The following is a 21295-nucleotide window of genomic DNA, read 5'->3' on the forward strand; positions in this document are numbered from 1 at the left end:
CTGGCACCAAAGCCCAGTTATCATCCTGGCACCAAAGCCCAGTTATCATTCTGGCACCAAAGAATAAACAAAGCCCAGTGTTCATCCTGGCACCAAAAGAAAAATATTCGCCCTCCACAGGTATCATGGCTCCTCAGCAGAGTCCACACAAGGTTGCTACCAGGTACGCTTCGAGGTAATCTTTTTCATTCTCTTTAGACCCGAACAAAATTAGTGTCTTCATCTTTATTTACCTTTTACTACGATAACACAAAAAAAAAAAAAAACTCCAAAGTTCGTGTTATCTAGCAAAATCTAAATAAAAAGGGGCAGCTGTCAACACCCAATTTTGTCCGGGAAAGTAAATAATCAATATTAAAGAAAATAATAATCTTCCTCAGTGCAGGGCACATCACTTTAGAATGTTTTTGAAATTTTTGTTTAACATGGTAATAATTTGAATCAATATTATGGCATTAATGAGAAGCAATAATAACAAATATATTGATATAATCTGCTGCATCAATTTTTTCCTGAAGAAAAAGAATAAGATCTTTTTAAATGAGCAAATTTTCCTCTACACTCTTATTTTTCTCTTTTTACTATACTTTGAACTTTTCTTCCAAAGATACTTTGTTTTTGTACGTGCCAATGATGTTTTCTCTGTTTTTGTACGCGCCGATAATGTTTTCTTAAAAATCTTTTTTTATTTAAGTACGCGTTGGACTATGGTCAGTTTCTTCTTCTTCTTTTTTTTAAATATAAGAAATACAAAACTATAAAAAACCAAAAAAGGTTAATTTTTGTTAAACTAAATCTTTTTTATCAAAATTACGTGATCCTTTATTTTCGGGCTTTTCAAAAATATAAATCAATCCTTTCTCTTTAACAAACTCACAAACCTTTTTCTAGATAAAGAACTACGTGAGCCCTGATTGTCCATTAATGGATATACGTAGGACCAAGGTCAATCCTTGCCGGGTTCATAAAATAAAAAATATTTTTTTTTTGTTCTCAATGATTTATTTTTATTTCTATTTATTTTTATTTTTTAGGGAAAATTAATTATTTTTGAAAACCACATTAATTTTATACATTTAATTAGAGGTACTGCCTTTGGCAGGCGCGGTAGGGTGCTAATACCTTCCTTACGTGTAATCGATTCCCGAACTTAAAATCTCTTTTTTTCGTAGACCATGTTTTTTAGGGTTTTTCCATAGTTTTCCAAAATAAATTATGGTGGCGACTCTAAAATATTTTCCAAAACCCGTTTGTTTTTCGGTTCGCCGTCCCGTCGCGATCCCGGTTGCGACAATTAAAAAAGGGAAAAAGTTAAAAAATAGAAATACAAAAATTACATGGAAGATAAGAAATACGGAAAGGATAACGTAGTAAAAAATTACCAAAATTATTATATTAATGTTTTTGAATTTTAAAAAAAAAAAAGTGATGCAAATGTGTGAATAATGTGGAAATAAGTAGAAAGTGTATGGTGAGGTGAGGTGTGATGTTGAACCACATGTGGCTAAAAAGCACCTAACCACAAATCACTTCCCACGTGTGGCTAAACAATTCTCACATGTGGCTAAATCTCACAACTCCAACCTATTACAAAAGTCAAAATATGTCTGCCCTACATCATCAACCAAAGCACTTTTTCCAACTCATCATTATGTTTTTATCAAGAAATACTTTTAGAAAATAAAATAAATTAATTTTATTCCATAAAAAGTATTTCTTATATTTTCTCTTAGTATTATATTTATTATTAAATTCTATAGAATAGAATACTTCAGAGGAAGACAATAGCGAGAAGCCAGATGTCACGTGTAACATTGTGTCCCTCCTTTGCTAATAAGAACTTTCATTTCAATTCTAATGTTTTCATCTTATCTTAGTTTTGAGGCACAAGTTCTATAGCCTCTGTTTTCTTCCTCTTCTCGTTCATAAGCGTTACCATTCATTTCTTTTTCTTCTTGTCTTCATTCTACCTTTGTATGTGTGGCTTTGCTTTTTCTCTTTTTCTCTTTTTCTCTTTTTCTCAGCAATCCTCCTCTTGGAATTTGACTTCTTCCATTTTCCTTCATTTCAGCTTTCTCAGGAGCCAAAGTTAATTACATGGTTACGACTCACAAGTGATTCTTTGCTGGGGCTTCTTCAAGCAATTGCTGTCAGACTGATAAATAAAAAGACTAATGGTATAACATAGTATAAAATTCCTTCGAAATATAGTAGAAGAAACCCCCACCATCTTCAATGTTCATTTTAAAGTTTGAAACTTTGAACCATTTTCGTTAACTGACGGAAAATGGGAGTTCTGGGTTTTATCCATTCAGTTTTCTAAAAAAAAAAAAAACTGAATTTTATCAGTTGCAGGTGTATTTTGTTCTTGAAAAATTCCACTCTTTTTTTAATTGACCACCGACCCTTGTGATTGATCCTTCAGTTGAACTGGGAGAAAGTTATTTGGTAATGTTATTAGTATTGGTTTTTGTTCATGGATTCCTCAATGCACATTTAAGTGATAACATACGAATTGTTCTGCTTTTGGTTTTGGTTTTTTCAGGTGGCCTCTGTTAGCGTGTACTGCTCACAGATTCTGTCATGGTGAATACTGAAGGTGGTGTCCTTTTAAGGCATAGAAGGTTTGAGAGCTTGTTGAATACAAGATCTAGCCCAAGTGTGGAAGAAACTCCAAAAGTTGCAGTGAAAGACGGACTGGGAGAAACAACAAGGAATGATGATGGGTGGGTTTCTGCAATCATATCTTGGATCAGAATTGTTACATGTTTTGTGTCTATGATGGTCACAACATTCGTATGGGCAATTATCATGATTATGCTTATACCATGGCCCTATGAGAGGATCAGACAAGGAAACATTTATGGACATGTGACTGGTAGAATGCTGGTAAGCTACCTTTAATATGTAGTTCAGCACAAATTTAGAGCGAATGGCTGAGATATTTTCCTTTTTGTAGTAGCATATTACAAGTTTTGAAACCTTTTGAGAAGTTTTACAAGTTATGACTGATATCTCAAGCATTATGCAGATGTGGATTCTTGGTAATCCTGTAGAGATTGAAGGTGCTGAGTACTCTAACGAGAGAGCCATTTACATCAGTAATCATGCGTCTCCAATAGACATATTTCTTATAATGTGGTTAACTCCTACAGGCACTGTTGGCATTGCTAAGAAAGAGGTTTGTTCTAATGCTCAAAATGTAAAAGAAAAACTTTGGAAATGGATTTTGTGTGCATCTTCTATCTATGAACATTGTGCTTGAATTCTTGAAATGTTCAATGTGTCATTATCATATATTTTCTAGTAAAAAGTGCATTCAAAGCTTTAGAAAACTATGCAGATAATATGGTATCCTTTATTTGGGCAACTTTATGTTTTGGCTAACCATCTTCGTATAGATCGATCCAACCCAACTGCAGCTATTGAGTCCATGAAAGAGGTATATAACCTTGTAACCTTTTTCTTGCAGCATCTACTACCTCATTTTTGTATAATGTTTTAACTTCTGGTTGTAATGTTCAGGCAGCTCGTGCAGTTTTGAAGAACAATCTGTCCTTGATCATTTTCCCTGAGGGTACCAGGTCTAAGAATGGACGACTACTTCCTTTCAAAAAGGTATAATTATCTAGCCCGCATTCTATAATTTGATAATATTAATAAATGCACTTTAAGTGTAATTCAATCTCGTAAAACAAAGTTATAAGATAAGGTTTGCACACTTATATATTATAATTATAAATTGATTGATCATATTTTTAGTCGACATGACATTTCAAACATTTTTAACTATAAATTGATTTTATCGATTTTATCTCTAGTCGATATGAGATTTCGAATATTTTTAACCCATATCATTATTATAAGTTCGACTAACATAAATGATTGACAGTAATTCCAATTCAAAACCTTAAAACAATGATTTTATCACCTTAAAACAATGAATTTGTCTGTCTTTTTTTCCTGTATTTTGTTTAACTTTTTCATTTCTATTTCTATTCAATACAGCACTTAGACTCACAGTCACAGATAGATTCCTAACAGATACAGATCATGAATATCATCACTTGCAAAATGAGCAGAATACATGAATTTAACCTTGTTCACATGCTGCAATAATTTTGGTTATGGTTGAGAATCCATTATTGTTTGACTTGTGATGCAGGGTTTTGTTCATTTAGCACTGCAATCGCGTCTTCCAATAGTTCCAATGGTTCTGACAGGTACTCATCTAGCATGGAGAAAAGGCAGTTTGCATGTTAGACCAACACCTCTGACAGTGAAGTATCTGCCACCTATTAGTACTGAAAATTGGAAGGTTGATAAGATTGATGACTATGTTACAATGATACACAACATGTATGCTGAACATCTTCCTGTGACTCAGAGGCCTCTGCCTTGAAAAGAATCAATTTTAAGCTGAAGCATATCTTCCAAAAGGGAGCTCTTGTTAACTGCAATATGCATAAATTGGTTTTAACAAATGAAATACCTAAATCCTTGCAAAAAGCTTAGCTACCATGTCTAATTGATTGTCTTGTTCTTAACTGATGATATATGAATATCATGAATATCAATGTTTAACTTTTGATCATTTGGTGAAACTTCTATATTGTTCTACATTTGTTCAAGAATGCAAGCATCACGCTATGTAACATTTTCTTATCATTGTGAAATATTAATTAAGATATTTAAATTTAACATGCAACGACTGAGACAAAATCACTTTGGAAAGAGATAAAAGGAAAAAGTCTCTTTAACAACTCTTTTTTGACAATTTTTTGATAACGCATACGTGACAGTTTATGATTGGTCCGTTTCAAATATTTTTTTAGAATAAATTCAAACAAATCAATAGAATTGTGACACGTGTCCTGTTGTAAAAAAGTTGTTAAAAAAGAGTTGTTAAAATATCATTGTCCAAGATAAAATAGGAGAAAATAAATAAAAGAAATAATTTTTGAAATTAATTTTACTCTGTTTATTTGACAACTCTTTCTGTACAACGATTGCACTTATTAATCTGGCTTTTAATCCTCTTCCTTCGCACAACACAACATTATTTCTGTATCAAAAAATCTTTTATTTGATGAATAAAATTAATCAAATTTTCTTGAGTCAAAAAGTAATTTGTATTTTTTTGTGAATAAACAAGCTAATCAGTGAAATATGTGAATGACAGAAAAAATAATTTTTTATTGAAAATGAAAAAAGGGAAAAAAACATCCGGAAGGAAAAATAAATTAAATAAAATTAATACGGACAAAAGAAAAGAAAAAGAAATCACATTCCAATATATTTGGATATTGACGTTTGTCTTAATGCATATAAAAAAATGGAGACCCAAAGCAATGTTTTTTTATCAAGAACGAAAACATACTATTATTTATTAAGAATATACAGAAAATGAATAGATAAAAAGTTATTTAAACACCTGTGTTATTACAATTTTTACCTAATATTTGAGAGTTTTTAATTTTTTTTTTGTCTTTTACCTAATAAACTTAGATATTTGTCCAGAAAAAGTTGATTATTGTGAAATAAATTTGTTTATTTGATGATAAATTGATAAGTATTATGGCTTCAGCGAATGAAGGGGAGATTTTCTCTCTGCTATCACAAACTAGTTATGCACTCACCAACTGCTTCTGCATTCCACCATTCATCTCTCTGCAAACCCTTTCCCAAAACAGCTTTTTCTCCATTTTCTCTCACTATTCACATTGACGTATCTCATTTTTTTTTCTTTCTTTCTGGGACTTCCTTGTTGCATTGAAAGCATTTCTTGGGTTTCATCATTTTTTGTTTTATTCAGAGCATTTCTTGTTACACTATGTAATTGGGTTTCATACTTCTCCATGATATACGAATAAAGTTTCCATTTTGATGAGTGTGTTTCCAAACCTTCTTTTTTTGTAGTAACAGCCCTGTGCGAAATTTTATGCTTGTATTTGTGTGAAGTTTTTGTCTTTTTGGATGTTGTTGAAGTAGAAAGGGTATATTGGCTGGAATTAGTTGTTTGGGACAAGGACACAGTGAATTGAGATGAGCGGAGTGGGGATTGATATTGGAAATGATAATTGTGTGATTGCTGCAGTGAAGCAAGGAGGAGTTGATGTTTTATTGAATGATGAATCCGAACGTGAAACCCCTGCTGTGGTTTGCTTTGGCGAGAAGCAAAGGTTTTTAGGGTCAGCAGGTGCTGCTTCTGCCATGATGCACCCCAAGTCCGCAATATCTCAAGTGAAGAGACTAATAGGCAGGAGATTTGCAGACCCTGATGTTCAAAATGAGTTGAAACTGCTCCCTGTTGAAACCTCGGAAAGTGTAGATGGTGGCATTCTGATACACTTGGAATACTTAAAGGAGAGTCATGCGTTTACCCCGGTTCAAATAGTAGCAATGCTCTTTGCGCACTTGAAGACCATAGCAGAAAAAAAATTTGGGACAACCGTTTCTGACTGTGTTGTTGGGATTCCATCATACTTCACCATCTTGCAGAGACAAGCTTATCTCAACGCAGCAGAAATTGTTGGATTGAAGCCTCTGAGGTTGATCCATGATTGCACTGCAACTGCTCTTAGTTATGGAGTTTACAAAACAGATTTTCCTAGTGAAGCTCCTGTTTATGTTGCATTTGTTGACATAGGCCATTGTGATACTCAGGTCTGTATTGCAGCATTTCAGGCTGGTCAAATGAAGATACTCTCACATGCTTATGATATGAACTTAGGGGGGAGAGACTTTGATGAGGTTCTGTTTAGTCATTTTGCAGCAAAATTTAAAGAACAGTACAACATTGAAGTGTATTCTAATGACAGGGCATGTAGGAGGCTGCACGTGGCATGTGAGAAGTTGAAGAAGATTTTGAGTGCAAATCTAGAGGCTGATCTTAGCGTTGAGTGTTTGATGGATGAAAAAGATGTTAAAGGATACATCAAGAGGGAAGAATTTGAGAATCTGGCATCAGGACTATTGGAGAGAATTTCTGTTCCTTGCAAGAAAGCATTGGCTGATGCAGCCTTGACGGTAGAAAAGATCAGTTCCGTTGAGTTAGTTGGTTCAGGTTCACGGATTCCAGCTATAACTAGAATATTAAGTTCTCTATTTAAGAGAGAGCTCAGCCGCAGACTGAATGCAAGTGAGTGTGTGGCTCGTGGTTGTGCTCTCCAGTGTGCAATGCTGAGTCCTGTTTTCCTTGTCAAAGAATATGAGGTTTGAATATCGAAACAAAACACTGATCCTTATCCCGTCTTCACGATATGTATATGTGTAGGAGAGTGGGTTATTGTGTCTGTATAGATTGTTAGGTTCGAAATGTAACAAATACTAAATGGACTAAGTTGCTACCTTGGGTTCTAGGTTTATTTTCTGTATTTAGATTGTCCATGTCTCTTTTATCTATCTGTTTAGAAATGTATTTAACTTTAATTTCTCTAAGATATATTTTTTTTTCGGAATTTTGCATTAGCTTTTATTAGTCTATGTAGAGTTAATGTAATTTCCTGTGTTTGTTCAGGTCCGGGATGCTATTCCTTTTTCCATTGGACTTTCATCTGATGGAAAGGCAATTCGTGCAGGATTGCATGGTGGTGTACTCTTCCCAAGAGGCCAACCCATTCCAAGTGTTAAAATTCTCACATTTGAGTACAGTGATTTGCTCCATTTGGAAGCATTCTATGCCAATCCAGATGAATTACCAACCGGGGCATATCCTAAAATTTGTTGCTTCACAGTATGCCTGCTTTACAACTTTACTATGTTGTGAAGGAGTTTAGATCATCTTCTCCATGATTCCATGTTATCTATATTGCCTCACTTTTCTTTATTAATTATTACCCTCTCTGTTCTTGGTTCTTCTGTTGTGTGCTTCATGTAAGGCATGTGGTATAGTCTCTACAATCAGCAACTTTTACCTTTCAGTTGGAGTCTGGGACTCATTTATGTATAAAGCTCTTGTATACACAACACAAATGAGCAACCGCCCAAGTCCTCTGTCTAGTCCAGTTTAGGTACAGGCTTCAAGTGAGAAAATTTACTATGAAGAATCTTGTGTCAATGGTTTGGAGATGTTTGGACAGTGGACCTTGCTATCAACACTCCACTAGTTTTTTTCTGTTTTCTTTTTTCTAAAAGCAAAATAGAGTATAAGGCATAAAAGTTTGGTAATAGACGTTCTAATCTAACTCAGATGTTTAAATTTGAGACCATACCATACCATTAGTTACCTGGTTTTGTCCCATCATACAAAATGGCAAGGAAATTGAGGAGGATGTAAACCGTGAGATTCAAGCAGGGTAGATAAAAAATTGAGCACTTGAGGGAATTGGGGGCAGTTTATGATTAGAAAGTAGCACTCGAGCTTCACCAAAATTTTTATTGAACGACTAAAACCTGCACACTTGGATCCTTTAAAGTGAGGAGGTTGCACGTTAGAAGAGAAAATGTATTTGTAATTATTTGATTACAGATTGGACAATTGAGACTTTAATAACTTTGTTATGCATGTTCTTGTATCTTATTATCATGATTTAAACAGTTTGATTATTTAATTAATGGTTATAAATGCACTTTGTTCTTTAAAATGCATTCTCTCAATTTAAGGGGGTCAAATCCAAGATCTGCATTGTTGTCCAAGTTGAATGTTGAGTGGTAAAAGGCCAAGAAAAAAAATCAATATTGCCAAGTTATTTAGAAAGATTTAGACTTAAATGTGGTTTGTTTATAGACAGTATTTATATTAAGACATTATGACGTTGTTTGATCCATGTAGCCAACCCCATCTTGTGCTAAAAGGCTACTGTTTTTTGTTGCTGAATCTTGAGACAATCAATAGACACCTCCCACTTTCTTCAAGGAGACAAAGGGTTCATTAGTAAATAGCATAGCAACCATCGTTTGTTCTTTTCTCAAAGAAAGTCATTGTTGTAAAAGTATCAGTTGTTATAGCAATATGAGAATCTGTAGATGTGCACATGCTTGAACAAATCATCATGTTCTTAGGAGAAGGGGAAGCAGATATGTTGGATCTAACACCATACACATATCTATTTTCCATGTTTCTCAAATGGAGAGAAATGACAATATTTACTTCTTTAGTATCTACAATGAAAATTGGTTAACATTTGCTTATGTCTATTATACGATGGGAAACATCTAAATATCACAGTACAAACAAGTTAAGATAAATTGTTCTATGTTGCCATTCCTTGTGCCAGTGATCATGAAGTGTTACGTATGCTTATGTCTGCACCTTGTTTATGTACACTTATCCATTTGTTTTTCACTTCTATTCAGATTGGTCCTTTCCATAGATCCCATGCAACTAAGGCAATAATTGAAGTTCAAGTACAACTAAATTTGCATGGCATTATTGGTATTGAATCAGTTACGGTAAGAAGCCTTATTTATATCTCTTCATATGGCATTATTAGTTTCAAAAGATCTTTCTAAGCAGATGGACTTTTTTTTTTTTGTCTTTTAGTTGGTTGAGGATCGTGTGGATGATTCAGGTACAACAGACGATTCTCATTCAAATTCTGAAACAGTCAATATTTCTCCTGTTTCTGAGACAATTGAAAATGCCTCAGATGATAGTATCAATAAAAAGTTTGAAGCTTCTCGTCATTCTGTACGTTCTCTTGTGCTGTTCTCTTTTCTTCCTGCACACCTTTTTTAAGTAGAAGATGTGAAGATATTAATAAATTGTCCTTTAAACGTGCAAAATTATATTAAGTTTTATTATATGCTTATTTATGATGCTGAATTCTGTACCATATCTGTCAGACTCTTGCAATTCATTTTTTTGATGTGTGTGGTGTTGTATCTGTACATTTTTATCTTGTTGAGATTGTTTTCATTGCAGATATGATTCATGTTGGTGTTTTGAGAAAATAAAAGTTACTATCATGCCTTGTTACAGGCTGATGGTACAAGAAAAGATAAAGCTAACAGAAGGCTTCATGTACCAGTGAGTGAAAACATTTATGGTGCAATGAACAAGGCCGAGATATTGGAAGCTCAAGAAAAAGAACTCCAGTTAGCCGATCAGGACAGAACTACTGAGCTAATCAAAGACAACAAGAATCAGTTGGAGTCTTATATTTATGAAACAAGGAGTAAGGTACACATTCAATATCTCAGTGATATGTAGACATGGCGGGTTTGTGAGATTCAGATACATTTTATGAGTAACTTGTTGTGTAGTCATTATTGATTAATATGTTTTTTAAATTTATTTGATTGCATGAATAGATTTTCAGCACATATCTGAGCTTTTCGAGTGAACATGAGAGGAAGGACGTATCTAGGGGCCTGAAAGAGACCGAGGAATGGCTCTATGATGATGGTGGTGATGAAACTGTAGATGCTTATTCTGCAAAACTAAAAGATCTAAAACAGGTTACTTTTGTTTCTCTAATCTTTTGCAAAACATGTTTGCCACGCCACACTTCTTGTTTACATTCTTCGTCTTATGTAGCTGGTGGATCCAATTGAGTATCGATACAAAGACAGAGAAGCAAGACCACAAGCTACAAGAGACTTGTTAAGCTGCATTGTAGAGTATCGAATGTCAGCAGATTCTCTTCCACCCCAAGATAAAGAACTGGTATAATAGTAAATAGATGAATGAATGTAATTGTGGGTTGTTGCCCTCAGTATCAGCTTGTGTGACAACATTATTTTCAGGTCATAAATGAGTGCAATAAAGCAGAGCAGTGGCTAAGAGAAATGAGGCAGCAACAAGATCTTTACCCTAAAAACTCTGATCCAGTATTAATATCAATTGATATCAAGAACAAGACAGAGGAATTAAACTCGTATGGCTTTTTTACCTTTCCGTTTTCCTTTTCAGATGTTCATGATTGTAGGGTAATATGATAATTCAATTGGGTCTGAATTATACACCTGCTGAAGCAAAGCATTGCTGAATTGCTCCAGTTTAATCCGATGGCCATTATATACGTTCATTTTATCTCAAAACTAATGACTGTTATATTTTTATGGATTTCAGAGTATGCCAAAAGGTATTGAAATCCAACGGTTCTCCAATTCCAAGAGATGAGGGTACAGACAAACAAAATACCTCATGAAATGAAGATATAACATTATATTAGGGCTAATGGCTTCTGACAAATGTGAACATTTTTTATTCTTCACACTTGTTCCCCGCTTCAGGAGTTGAAAGGGAAATCTTTTTATTTTTTGTCCCACCTTCTACTGAAGGCATCCAATGATTTTTATCTTGATATTTTAGCTTACTCTTCAAATTGATCCTGTACTATGGAGTAAATATTTATAAACAATGGTTATATATTCTTTTAAAATGCACACATGTGGTATGAGGGTACAAAAATGCGGTGTTGTACGTTTTAATAAAGTTTAGATCGCTTATCAAGATTTCTTCAAGTTAAATTCCTGGAAAATTTTGGAGTGGAAAGTCCCAGTTTTAGAATCTGTACACGCTTGCCAATCTCACGTTCATATTTAAGAATGTCATTGTACCCAAAACTATCTTTACATTTGTTCCTATAAATGCAATATAATAAATAGCTCCAAATGGAGCCACATAGATAAACAGCAACTGGAAAACCCAAACAAATTAGGCGAAGCATCACGTATATACTCCAATCAAGATACAGGGGGAAAATCGTCTTAAAATTTGCTTTTATCATTCCCATCGTTCATTTATTATTGTTTCATTTACAAATACCAGAAAGAAATTAAGCATAATTAACAAAGCAACAAGCTCGATCAAAAGAATAAAAAAACCCATATGGTGAATCAAGTGTAAACCGAAAAATTATTTTGGATTCCAATTGAATCATTATCTAAAGCTACACAACGCTACACTTTCATGGTGACCCACCTTAGGTTCGTGTGCACTGTACATAAACATTCATGGCTCGCAATATATATATACTTTGCAAGGAACTTTTAGCATCAAAACTTTCACTGAGCAACAATCCCCCTTAATCAGTTTCCTCATGTGATGCTGCGTACTGGATTTCTCTATCTTTCCTTGTCCCCGTCCAAAACATGATACAGGAAACTTCGGGCAATTAAACAGGAATTGAACCTATAGGGTAATGCTAATCAAAAGATCCACAAGTAAATGACTGGATGTGGACCAGGGATAAATGTCTAGCCTTCAAGTGTTCAGTTTCTCTTCTTCCTGGCTTTGGTAGTCTTGGAACCTGTTTTCTTTTTTGATTTATTGAATGCGGTTCCACTCTCCTGAAATTGTCAAAGGCATTTAGTCATTTAATGCTACCATAACCAAAAGGATTACAAGCACAGAATGGTATGCAAGTAGATGCACCTTCCGATATTGTACATAAGCACTCCGGCCTGTCAACTCCTGCCCACTTTTGTTAACATACACCTGCAGTAGGAAAAAAGGAATCAGGTCCCGATAGATGATACAATGTGACAAAATAGGTTAGGTGGGATATCTAATATACATATCAGATCATGCGGCAAAGCAAGATATAAATCTTCAGTAACATCATGTATGAGCTTTTAGCAGTTCAATTTACACAACACTAGATAACAGCCCACATCTTCTACTGACCATTGTATAACATGAGAATCGTAAGTAAATTTAACCAGTTAATGCTTAATATCATTAAACAAATTTTTTAGGATTTTCACATACCTTTCTTCCTTCTGGAGATGTATACCAATGACCGGCAGATTGACCACTTGCTTGGACCCGCCTTTTGCCAGCATCCTTTGGCGAACTGGCAAAACTAGGTTCCACCCAATCCCCAGAAGCACGTGATTGGTTTGCATGGCTAGATTTGTTACCTTTACCTTTTGAGACACTATTCTTAGTGCTATTCCTCTTTGTTGCTTTCTTTCTAGAAGATTCCCCATGGCTAAATGGAGAAACAATTTTGGGATCCACCCAGCCTTCAGAAGTATTGAAAGATCCCTCAAAAACCAGATTACCGGATTTGTTTTTCCCTCTTGTTGAGCTGTTTACATAAGCATTTTGAACTCCCTGCGTGTTTGAAGGTCTTCCATTGCCAAATTGTCCCCTAAAATAAAGTACACCAAAAGCAATATGTAATACAAAACGACAATCACTTTCTTTTTAAATCACTACCAGTGATTAATTAAAAACGAGCTCGAGCTATGACTTACATGTAATCAATGTGTGAGCCATTAGGTTGCTGATTCACTCTGTTTATGGCACCTAATGGATTGAAATTCCGAAAGCGAGCGTGAACTAACTGCTGAATTCTCGGATCCTCATGGAAAAAATACTTATGAGCAGGATAAACTAGGTCCACAGATTCCCATTGTTGTTGATTCCTTTGAGAGCTAGAACTGACCCCGGGATACCTCTCATTGTGACTTTCATTCACATCACCTCGGACTTCCTTGCCCTTATCAGAACGAAAGTACTCTTCACACAGCTCATTAAAAGCTGGTGTTGGCACAGAAACATTCTTCAATGGCGAAAAATCCTTCCATAGATCCTCGTTTCTATTCTTATCAAAAGATACTTTCTTGTTTTTTTCTAAATGATTGTTAGGGTAAACTTTATTGGCCCCGCCATCACTAACATCTGAATCGGAATCAATTAGTCGAAACCCAGGAACACAGTCATTTTTCAGGGGCGAAAAATCCTTCGAAAGATCCTCATTTCTATCGTCATCAAAAGATAATTTCTTATCTTGTTTTAAATTGTCGTTAGGGTTAACATTATTGGCGCCACCACCAACATCCACGTCGGAATCATCGGAATCAATTAACCGAAACCTACGGAGAGGACTAGTCGTTAACTTGGGAAACATCAAGCCACTCTTCCCTGTTTCTAACCTAGAAGAAGCAGGAACATCATCTGAATGTTCCTTTCTTTTCCCATCTCTGGAAGTGTTACTACAATGATGAGGGGTTAAACTAAAAACTCTACTACCATTCAACGAAACTTTTGAGCTGCTACACACGGAACGATTCGATGCTGATAGAAGCGTATGCACTGATGATAGATATTACAGCAAAAATAATAACCAATTTAGAACGAAAAAGAGTATATTATATAATTTAAAATTGAGAAGCGCAGAGAGAAAAAAGGTTTTAGCTGACCTTACCTTGATCGGGATCTTCCTGCGAGGAGAACTCCTCGATATCGTCATCCACGTCGGCGTCGAGGGACGGCGAAGGTGGTCCGCGGCGGAGGCGTTTGAGAAGGGGGCGCGGCGGGTCGGGTCGAGTGTCGGGTTCGGAGTCGGAGACGTGGGCCGTCGGAGAAGGAGGTGGATTGACTGGGGAATGCGGGGGCGTGTCGAGACCTAGGGAAAATGATGGCACTTCGGAGTTGGCCATGGAAATTAGAAGCAAATTGAGAACTATAGAGAGAAATGGAAAGGGAATGGAATTTAGGTTGAAGTAGATAAGGGTTTGGGGATTCGAATTTGGGGAAAAATGGAGGGAATTGAAATTTCTTGCTGGCGCGAGTGAACGATGAAGTGTGGCGAAGATTCTCTTACAATGCCTCTTGACTTTTTCTTTTTCTTCATGTTTAAATTTAGTTATTTTTAGTCTCTTGTTTTTCTTCATATATAAATTTAGTTATTTTTTTCTATATTAGTATTCATTTTTATGGAAAATGATATTTTGACACTAATTTTTTACACTAATTTTTGACACTGCACACGTGTCAAAATGTGGTTCGACGATTTCAAATTAAAAAAACCGAGGACATATTTGAAAGAAAAAAAATCAAAGTTTTTTTTTTTAATTTGAAATTGTCCAACCACATTTTGACACGTGTACAGTGTCAAAATAGTGTCAAAAAAATTGGTGTCAAAATATCATTTTTCAAATTTTATATTTTTAATTTGAGTTTTTTTTTTTTCCTTTAGATTTAGCATTCACGAGTTAACATGATTAAAAAATGTGGTTGATAACTTTACATTATCATCTATAATATATATATATCCCCAAGATATTATATATATCTTGAAGATATAATAAATTACTATCATTATATTTTATTACATCTCCAATATATTATGTTATTATATTAGATTAATTTATAAATTAATTTATTTAATATTTAGAACGTTACAGAGTAAATTATAACTTTTAAATTATAAATCCTAGAATAAATTAATGTAACTATCTTACTCATTTTTATGTTAATCAAATTAGTTTAGTTTTTCTATTAGTCGTACTAAACATGGTTCATATCTTACACAATTGATTCAATAAATAGTATTTTATCAATAATTACATTTGTAGATAATTATAAAATGAATAATAAATAATAACTAATTTGAATTTTGGTGAGTGGCTTATTTTAATTTGTTGGTTTGAAATATACATTTTTCTTTTATTAAAATTTTATTATGATTTTTACTTATTTTAATTTTAAATTTATTTCAATTCTTAATTTATTACTCCCATAACATATGTTAAAACGTTCCATAAGTCAGAAATTATTTCAACTATAATCAGCAAACAAAAGAAAAACAATGCTGACTTTAATTAGATATACTTGAAGGGCACTAATTATCAAAGTGAGAAAAAAAGACGACGGGCAGAAAGAGAGGTAAATGTCGCAGAACAAGTATGAAGTTATATTTTTCTGTCCCGAATCTACTAAAGTACAATCTACAACAATCCTAAGCGACATCAATGATAGAAAATAAAAATCTTAAGTAGATAATGCTATCGTCTATACTTTATGACAATGTTTTTTCCCTTCACATTTGTTCTCTGAGTAGAATTGATACAAGTACAACACAAGCTTACATGTTTCTCATAATTTCTCTCAAGACCCTACCTATTACAGAGTGAGCGTTTTGCCCAGATATCTCAGGGTATGAGGCATTTGGCACAAGAGAGTGAAAAGGGTATCTGCTTAAAGCTTAATACGAAGGATGATGAAGAACTGAAATAAGAACTAATACGAGGCAGAAAATGTGCAACTATTCATGACCCCTCAGCACTTTTGAGCAGATTTTCCGTGAACAGCATATATTTGTACCTTCACAATCATTCATCAGTTATCCAGGTTGCCAATCTGTGCAATGCCGATGCCTTTAACTAAATCTTCTGTTTAAGAACATGGCGCAACTGAACCTTCTGGCTTTCCATTCTAGCCTCCAAAAGTCTGGCTTTCAAACTATTCTTCTGTGCACCGCGAGGAATGCATCCTTTCATACCACCTTTATGTGCATGTGGACTTCCCGACTCAGGACTTAACTGGTATAGAAGGTCTTGGGGACTCAATCCACCTTTACCTGATCCATGATCAGGAGACATTATGACCCCATTAGATAACCTTCCATTTGAAAGCTTCCCATTCATTTCCTCTAGAGAGATTATCTTGTAATTATCCCCGTTGTTTGGGTATGACCTCCAAAGCCTTGTTATGGATGATACCTTCTTTGACTGCTTAGTTGGTATAGAGCACACTTCACTTATTTCAGTTATTGGTGTCTCCTCACCAGCAGTTTCTTCCCATTCAAGTACACTTCTCCCTGAGACATTACTCTCTCGATGATTCTTGTTCAAAGATAGGGTACTCCCTTCTGGTGAATAACTCGAGCCTTGATCGTCAACATGGCTCACAGTTTCCCATCCACTTTCATCTCCATCTAGATCCCCGTTATCATCCACAAATACATCAGAACGCCTCTGAATGCCATCCTTAGTTATAGCATTGGCTTCAGGACTCACAATGTGAATATTCGAGGCATGACTAGTAGAACTGTGAGAAGCACGTTGTTCAATCTCCCTCTCATTTGCTTCACCAAAACTTGCTTCTTCAAAAATAGCAAAAATGTCATCAGAGTTAGGGGGTTCGTATGAAAATCCCTTGATGTCTTGAATGTTCATCGCAGCTGCAGCCTGTTGAAGTGACTGTGCCTCTCTCAGCTCTGTTGTTATCGGATCTGCACTTCTTGACTTGATAAAACTTTCTAAATCTGAAACAAGTTTATTCATTTGTGAATACTTCTCTTCAAGAGCAACTTTTGCATCTATCAACTTCATTTGAACACGTTCTTCACGCCATACTTCCGCCATCTGTAACATCTTCCTCTCTTCTTCCACTTCTTCCCTATGTTTCATAGATTCCCTCTTCAATGCTTCAACTTCAGCCTTGTCTTCTCCAATTTCCTTGGCAAGCTCATCACATACTTCCTCAATCAATTCTCTGGCCTTCCTTTCCTTGTCATAATCTTGCATGTAGCGCTTTGCAGAGAGTTTGGCATCGGCCAACTCATTTACCAACCTTGAATTGACAATTTCAATCCGCTGGCGATTTTTTCTTTCTCTACTCAACTCTGATTTAATGTCATCGATGTATGCATGGATTTTCTCATGCTCTCTGCTCTTCCATTGCGCCCTTTCCTCACTGACTTTCTTCAGGAAATGTTCAAGCTTCTTTTTGGAGGATCTGTGCTCGGTCTCAAGCTCCTGAATTCGTGCCCGAGCCTGCTCTAGTTCAGCTCCGAGAGCAGATACCACAGATACTGCACTTGCCTTTTGGTCGAGAAGTTTCATGTGTCTGTAGATATGATGTGCCTCTTCATCTGACGTTTTTAAACATAAAGGATCCCATTTTGTTGCACCCTCCCTTTCAGTGTTGGAAAACTGGAAAGGTTCAGTCTGAATAGCACAAAGTAGGTTTAATATTAGCACCTTAACTGTTTGCTCTTTCACTTTAAAAAGTAAAAGCATAACACTTTGAAACTCATTTCTCATTTAGAATGTAGAGGCTAATTACAACGAGTATGTCTACATGAAAAAATTGTTGTCTAAGTCATTTCTACGTAGATCTATACTTCTATACATAGCATGGATCAATGCAACAATCAGCCTTATTTTTTAATTCCCAAGTTGCCATCAAATAAGCCATTTTTCTATAGAGCAGGTACAGGGTCCGGTTTTAACTTGAGTTATTACATGTACATGACATTCACTCAATAATCTTCGATTGCAAAGACTGAAGAGCTGTAAAACATCTAATGGTAATATTATATTCTAGAAATAAGAAAATTCATACCTCACAGAAGTGTCCATTCTTTGCCCCAAATATGGAACGGGGACTTTGCGATGGATTCTTCTTCAGATCGAATTCATGGATCATGCCATTTGGATGACCAAGGAACCGGTGCCTTGCGTGGCCATTTCCATGCTGCAGATAAGTGACATCACATCAGTAATGAGAAACGGAAACCTATCAAATTAAAATTGCAAAGCAGCTAATCGATCCACAAATGAAGACAATAATAGAGTATATGGAAGATAATCAGTTCTCTAATTCAACTGGAATGCACAGATAACAAATAATCGAATCTCGTATACAACGAATATCCAATTGCAGTCCAAACTTACTTCCAAACAAGCATAAAAGAATACGACTTTGTAAAACCAATAATATTAACACGGCAGAAACAGCGTTTTGTTTCACATTCAGTCAAACAAGACGCGATATTAATGCAGTCTGGATGGCTATAATTTAATCAAGCAAAAATGGACAAAGAATCAATCCTTCCACCGAGCACATTTTTTGCATCCGGGAAATAAATCTTGAAAACAACTACAAGAGAACGTCAACTATTTACACTGACAAACCCTATTCAAATCAATTCTCAAATAACCATTCACAATCAACCAGCAGCAAAATCATCATACAAAAATACTTCCCAACAATAAACTACAATTCTTTTCTCTCCACGAGGAGGGCCTACCATAAAGTAGATGGAATAACCTAGTAGCCTATAGCTGCAAAATCAATTTTAAATCAGAAACCGCAACAAACATGCAAGATGAAACAAAACTCACACGGGAACGAAGAAAAACAAGGGATCTCAACACAAACAAGAGAAAAACTAAGAACGAAAGGGTAATCGACGGAGATCCCACATTGACCGTTACATTGAAAATATAGTGTACATACGAGGGAAAAAATAGTTTTTGCCGTAAAGTAAGCCTTAGTGTAGAAACCCAAGTTCTACCTTGTGTTCCAACCCCTTCCGGCCATCCCCTGAGACAGTCTCCGGCAGATGCAACCGCCAAAGCCCGGCGGCCAGTCTCCGGGCCGACACGGCCACCTCCGTTTGCTTTTTGGCGCTCCGGCACGTTCTCCGACGAGACCCCGACAAAGAAGACTTCCGGTCCTCTTCGAGTGGATCCTCATGGATCTTCCACTTCAACAGAGGGGTTTCAGGTCTGCTCCGTTTTCCACCGTGTCTCCTCAACCGTGTCCCCGGAGTTCTCGGTTTCCGCCGCTGGAAAGGCCGCGCCGGTTCAAGATCCCAGTCCGGCGAAGGGTTGCTCACGCCCCTCGAAGCAATGCCCGCCGGGAAAGTCGCCTTGCCGGAATACTTCATCGTCGCCGGCGAGTCTCAGCCATCAGAGTTACCTACTATATAAATGCTAATACTCGCCGCCTTGCGAAAATGAAACAATGACTGCCCCAAAAAGAGAAAATGAAAACAGTAAGAGAGAGAGAGAGAGATAGAATCTGTGTGTTGTTGAAGTAATGAAGTTCGTGAAGTGTTTGTATGAGAGAGAGAGCACACGAGGAAAGTACAGAAGAGAGAGAGTGAGAGAGATGGAGAGTTTCACTGTTTCAGAGATTTTGCTGAGAAAAGGACGAACGAACACAGTGATAATACAAATACATATACGAGAGAGGTGTACGTCGTGCCGTATACTTATACGGTCAACGTATTTATTATCACGATGATTCCGCGCGCGTGAAATCTTTATACGGTGTCGTTTGGCCCTACTTTGATTTGTAAGCTGCTATGCTTGTTATGGTTGCTGGTCGAAGAGACGTTGTGATTTGAATGATCATGGATGGTGGGATTTTTATTTATTATTTATTCTGTTTTTAATAAGTTCAAATTATTAATTTATATCTGGATATCATTTTTGTAAAATATTTTAACTACAACGAATAATCGTATTAAATACAGATGATGATAATATCAGATGAAATCTCGCTGACTTAATTTATTAAAAGAATAAAAATGTATAAAGGAACAGTAAGATAAAAAAAATCAAATACCAAAATTTTGCAGTCATTAATCTTTTGTAAAAGGTTTAACAGATATAATTAAGAAACCAATCAAGCATTTATATAAACCTTAATTATGGTCAAATCAGGAAGAAAAAAAAAATCTTCTAATCAGGAATCAGTGAAATTAAAAGCAACAAATACAAATTTTTAATCGATAAACTCTACCACATTTATTATTTTTATTTTTCCTGCAATATTAAAAATTCAAATGAAAAAAGTATTTTGATTGTGAAATAATTGTGAAACAAAAAAATACAAGAGTTTTCAGACCTAATTGTTGGAAAATTAGGGTACAATTTGGCATGGTGTGATGAGCTGAGACCAAAGCTTGGTACGCGCCAGGAACGGAGAGTGTAACCCACGCGTTGCTTTGGTTTCTCAGAAAAGGTGGTAGTGGCGTCACTGTCTCATCTATTTGTTGCTTCCACACTTCATTGTCTTCTCCGTTCACCCTACCTCAAAAGGCATCCGAGGGAGACCCCACGTGGCAATCTCAGAATCTGCCACGTCGGCAACTACAAAACGTGCGTTTCATATTAAAATACGCACTCACATGGCTTCAAATTATTGGTTATTTTAATAACCAATAAATAATGTAATTAATTAAAACTTCAATTATATGACTACGATAACTTTAATATAGAACTAGATCTATCTGAATAGCTTATTAAAATTCTCAGACCAAGATTATCTAACTTTGTTTTTATTTTCAGCATAGTATCAAAGTTTAATACAAACTAATGTTTAGATTAAAGATAATTTAATATGTTTTCAATATGTTACATTGTTTAAAAGTTAATATTAGAGAAAATTTAAATAACTTAGTTTTTCAAGGTCAAATATAACATAGGAAACAAACATGGTGAAGAAGCTCCTAGAATCCTTCACGTTAGACACGGTCATCATAAGTAGGAAAAGGTTATCTCAGACACCATTATGACATCTTCCAGATTTTTTATTTTTTAATTTTCAAATTTTTCAGTGAATTAAAATAAAGAAACATACTGGTGACAAGTTTGGAGACAGATTCTAAATATTAGTTTTAGTTAAAAATGGTATTTGAAATGAATGTTATAAATAATAGTTTAAATATATTTTATTTTCTATATTGTTAAACCAGGATCTCATTTGAGTTTTTCTTCTTCTATTTTACACTTTATTTTTGCAGTTATATCCTCCAAAAAAAAAATCACTGTGAAAATCACCACTAAGAGGAAGAAGAAATACTCTAACACTGTTTAC

General features: G+C 35.3%; 4 protein-coding genes across 6 annotated transcripts; 2 read left to right on the top strand and 2 right to left on the bottom strand.

The window, feature by feature from the left end:
* Positions 1–1853: 1853 nt before the first annotated feature.
* On the top strand, positions 1854–4657 carry LOC106764166 (1-acyl-sn-glycerol-3-phosphate acyltransferase). 3 transcript variants are annotated; one of them, XM_014648401.2, is made up of 8 exons: positions 1854–1974; positions 2072–2177; positions 2356–2448; positions 2546–2889; positions 3032–3181; positions 3344–3442; positions 3526–3618; positions 4166–4657. In XM_014648401.2, the coding sequence occupies exons 4-8, from the start codon at positions 2584–2586 to the stop codon at positions 4400–4402; spliced, it is 885 nt and encodes a 294-aa protein (XP_014503887.1). In that variant the 5' UTR covers positions 1854–1974; positions 2072–2177; positions 2356–2448; positions 2546–2583; the 3' UTR covers positions 4403–4657. The 3 variants fall into 3 exon arrangements, with proteins under 3 accessions (XP_014503887.1, XP_014503885.1, XP_014503886.1); XM_014648399.2 differs by lacking the exon at positions 2356–2448; XM_014648400.2 differs by lacking the exons at positions 1854–1974; positions 2356–2448 and having other exon boundaries at positions 2003–2177.
* Positions 4658–5567: 910 nt separating this feature from the next.
* LOC106762925 (heat shock 70 kDa protein 16) lies at positions 5568–11394 on the top strand. Its single transcript, XM_014647051.2, has 9 exons — positions 5568–7215; positions 7520–7735; positions 9298–9393; positions 9485–9631; positions 9923–10123; positions 10255–10401; positions 10481–10609; positions 10690–10820; positions 11015–11394. Exons 1-9 carry the CDS (start codon positions 6046–6048, stop codon positions 11091–11093), a joined length of 2316 nt encoding a protein of 771 aa, XP_014502537.1. The 5' UTR covers positions 5568–6045; the 3' UTR covers positions 11094–11394.
* Positions 11395–11653: 259 nt separating this feature from the next.
* Positions 11654–14521, bottom strand: LOC106763985. The gene is made up of 5 exons (XM_014648176.2): positions 14103–14521; positions 13150–13990; positions 12659–13043; positions 12323–12385; positions 11654–12237 (listed from the first exon to the last, which is right to left on the bottom strand). Exons 1-5 carry the CDS (start codon positions 14335–14337, stop codon positions 12160–12162), a joined length of 1602 nt encoding a protein of 533 aa, XP_014503662.1. The 5' UTR covers positions 14338–14521; the 3' UTR covers positions 11654–12159.
* Positions 14522–15570: 1049 nt separating this feature from the next.
* Positions 15571–19743, bottom strand: LOC106765295. Its single transcript, XM_014649869.2, has 3 exons — positions 18984–19743; positions 18029–18160; positions 15571–17631 (listed from the first exon to the last, which is right to left on the bottom strand). The coding sequence occupies exons 1-3, from the start codon at positions 19356–19358 to the stop codon at positions 16063–16065; spliced, it is 2076 nt and encodes a 691-aa protein (XP_014505355.1). The 5' UTR covers positions 19359–19743; the 3' UTR covers positions 15571–16062.
* Between the last annotated feature and the right edge of the window lie 1552 nt (positions 19744–21295).

The sequence above is a fragment of the Vigna radiata genome, chromosome 6 (assembly GCF_000741045.1).
Source record: "Vigna radiata var. radiata cultivar VC1973A chromosome 6, Vradiata_ver6, whole genome shotgun sequence".
Classification (NCBI taxonomy): Eukaryota; Viridiplantae; Streptophyta; class Magnoliopsida; order Fabales; family Fabaceae; genus Vigna; species Vigna radiata.